General features: G+C 48.5%; 1 protein-coding gene across 1 annotated transcript in view; it reads right to left on the minus strand.

Moving 5' to 3' along the window:
• The window catches only part of LOC103369991 (3-oxo-5-alpha-steroid 4-dehydrogenase 2-like), a 5,555-nt gene that overhangs the window by 2,551 nt on the left and 1,082 nt on the right, over positions 1 to 1,922 (minus strand). The window contains exon 2 of the mRNA XM_008298886.1: positions 439 to 602. Within this exon, the coding sequence (XP_008297108.1) occupies positions 439 to 602 (164 nt within the window). The remainder of the gene's footprint in view (positions 1 to 438; positions 603 to 1,922) is intronic.

Genomic DNA, 1,922 nt, shown 5'->3' on the forward strand with positions numbered 1-1,922 from the left:
CTCATGTCGACAAACATCATTAACAGTTGGCTAATGCGGCTAATGTTGACCAATATCATTAACAGTTAACAGTTGACTAATGATACTAACAGTTAGCTTGTGCTGCTCACATTTGGCTAATGTTGCTAATTGTCAGCTAATGTCACCAGCAGTCAGCAAACATTGCTAACAGATAACTAACTTCACTAACAGCTAGCTATGGCTGTTAGCAGTTGGCTAATGTCCTCATAGTTAGCTTGTCTAGTATAGTTGGTGCTAGCTTCTGCTCCATGTCAGCGAGGCTCATGGGTAATGTAGTATTCACAGACACCCACCAAGCTGACAGGAAAAACTAGTTCCTGTGAGACAGACAAAAAACAGTTCCAAGGAAAGGAGACGACATTCCAAAGAAACCTGTCAGACATGGTGCTGCTGGAGCTTCCTGGTGACGGTGCTCACCTGCAGCCAGGTGGGCGTCCGTCAGCCAGGTGTCTTTCCAGCAGCTGCAGTGCAGCAGGTAGTGTCCCTGCAGGAAGCCGTTGAGCGAGCAGAAGACGGTGGCGCAGAGGACAATGATCAGCGGGACGGGTCGCCCTCTGGTCAGGAAGGCGTAGATGAAACTCCTGCAAACACACTGAGGTCACTTCCTGTTGGACCCACCTGATGAGCAGAGCAGCTTCTGCAGGAACAAGATCGCTGATCTTCAACCTTCACCTGGTTGTTGCTGTAAAGTCGTCCCTCAGGTGGTCAGAATCAGAACCACACAGCTTTACTGTTGTAACAAACTGTACAAGCACCAAAACTCCTCGACACACACACACTGTTCACACACCTGTAGGTTCAGTGAACAGTGAAGACACCTGATTTACGCGCATCACACCTCATCAGCACCATACGAACCAACCGGCAGCTCAGCTCAACCTCAGCTAAAGGTTCTGCTGCTGCAGAAGTTTGTTTAAATCCTCACGAGTTTGCAGGAGAAGTTCACTGTTCACCAGGTCCATGTCGGCACCGGGCCCATGGCAGCACCGGGCCCATGGCAGCACCAGGCCCATGGCAGCACCAGGCCCAAGGCAGCACCAGGCCCAAGGCAGCACCAGGTCCATGTCAGCACCAGGCCCAAGGCAGCACCAGGTCCATGTCAGCACCAGACCCGGTCAGCGCTTAGCGGCGTTTATGGAGGAGACACATAAGGGACTAAAACCCTACAGTCAGTGTGTAGAAAGGTAAGATATACTGAGGTTCTGCAGATCAGCTGGTTCCACTGATTCCTGACAACACCGGATGTACTTTATACCCCTGGAATCGGTTCTGTTGACCTTAACTGGACCGACAGGATCAGTTCACATCATGTATTTTGGTTGTATTATTACACGACTTAGTATATGTGTCACCGTGACCCACAGCGGAGCTGGTTTCACTCAGTGTGGGTCAAATGAACAACCAGCTCCTGGATTAAACATAAAACCAGGCTCTGACCCGTAGAAGCCCGGTTTGGCTTGTTCTGCTCTGACCCTGTTGCTGTGTAATGGGTCTCATGTGAGTTTCTAAAGTTAATATTTTCATTATTTCACTGAACACAGCCACAGCGTTGACAACTGCTTAAAACCAGAACCAGAACCAGATCCAGATTTATTGCCAGCTATAGTTTACACAATATGGGGAGTTGGTTCTGGTGGGTCGGTGCAACAACATATACAGAGTGAGGTCCAGTGTACAAGATCAAAATATGGAAACAGATGAAAAACAAAAGTAAATAGATTCAAATGTGACGGTGCCGAGCACTGACAGAACTCTGACAGAACTCTGACAGAACACTGACAGAACTCTGAGAGAACTCTGACAGAACACTGACAGAACACTGACAGAACTCTGACAGAACACTGACAGAACACTGACAGAACTCTGACAGAACACTGACAGAACACTGACAGAACTCTGGT

Source organism: Stegastes partitus, unplaced genomic scaffold, assembly GCF_000690725.1.
Source record: "Stegastes partitus isolate 25-593 unplaced genomic scaffold, Stegastes_partitus-1.0.2 Scaffold1358, whole genome shotgun sequence".
NCBI lineage: Eukaryota > Metazoa > Chordata > Actinopteri > Pomacentridae > Stegastes > Stegastes partitus.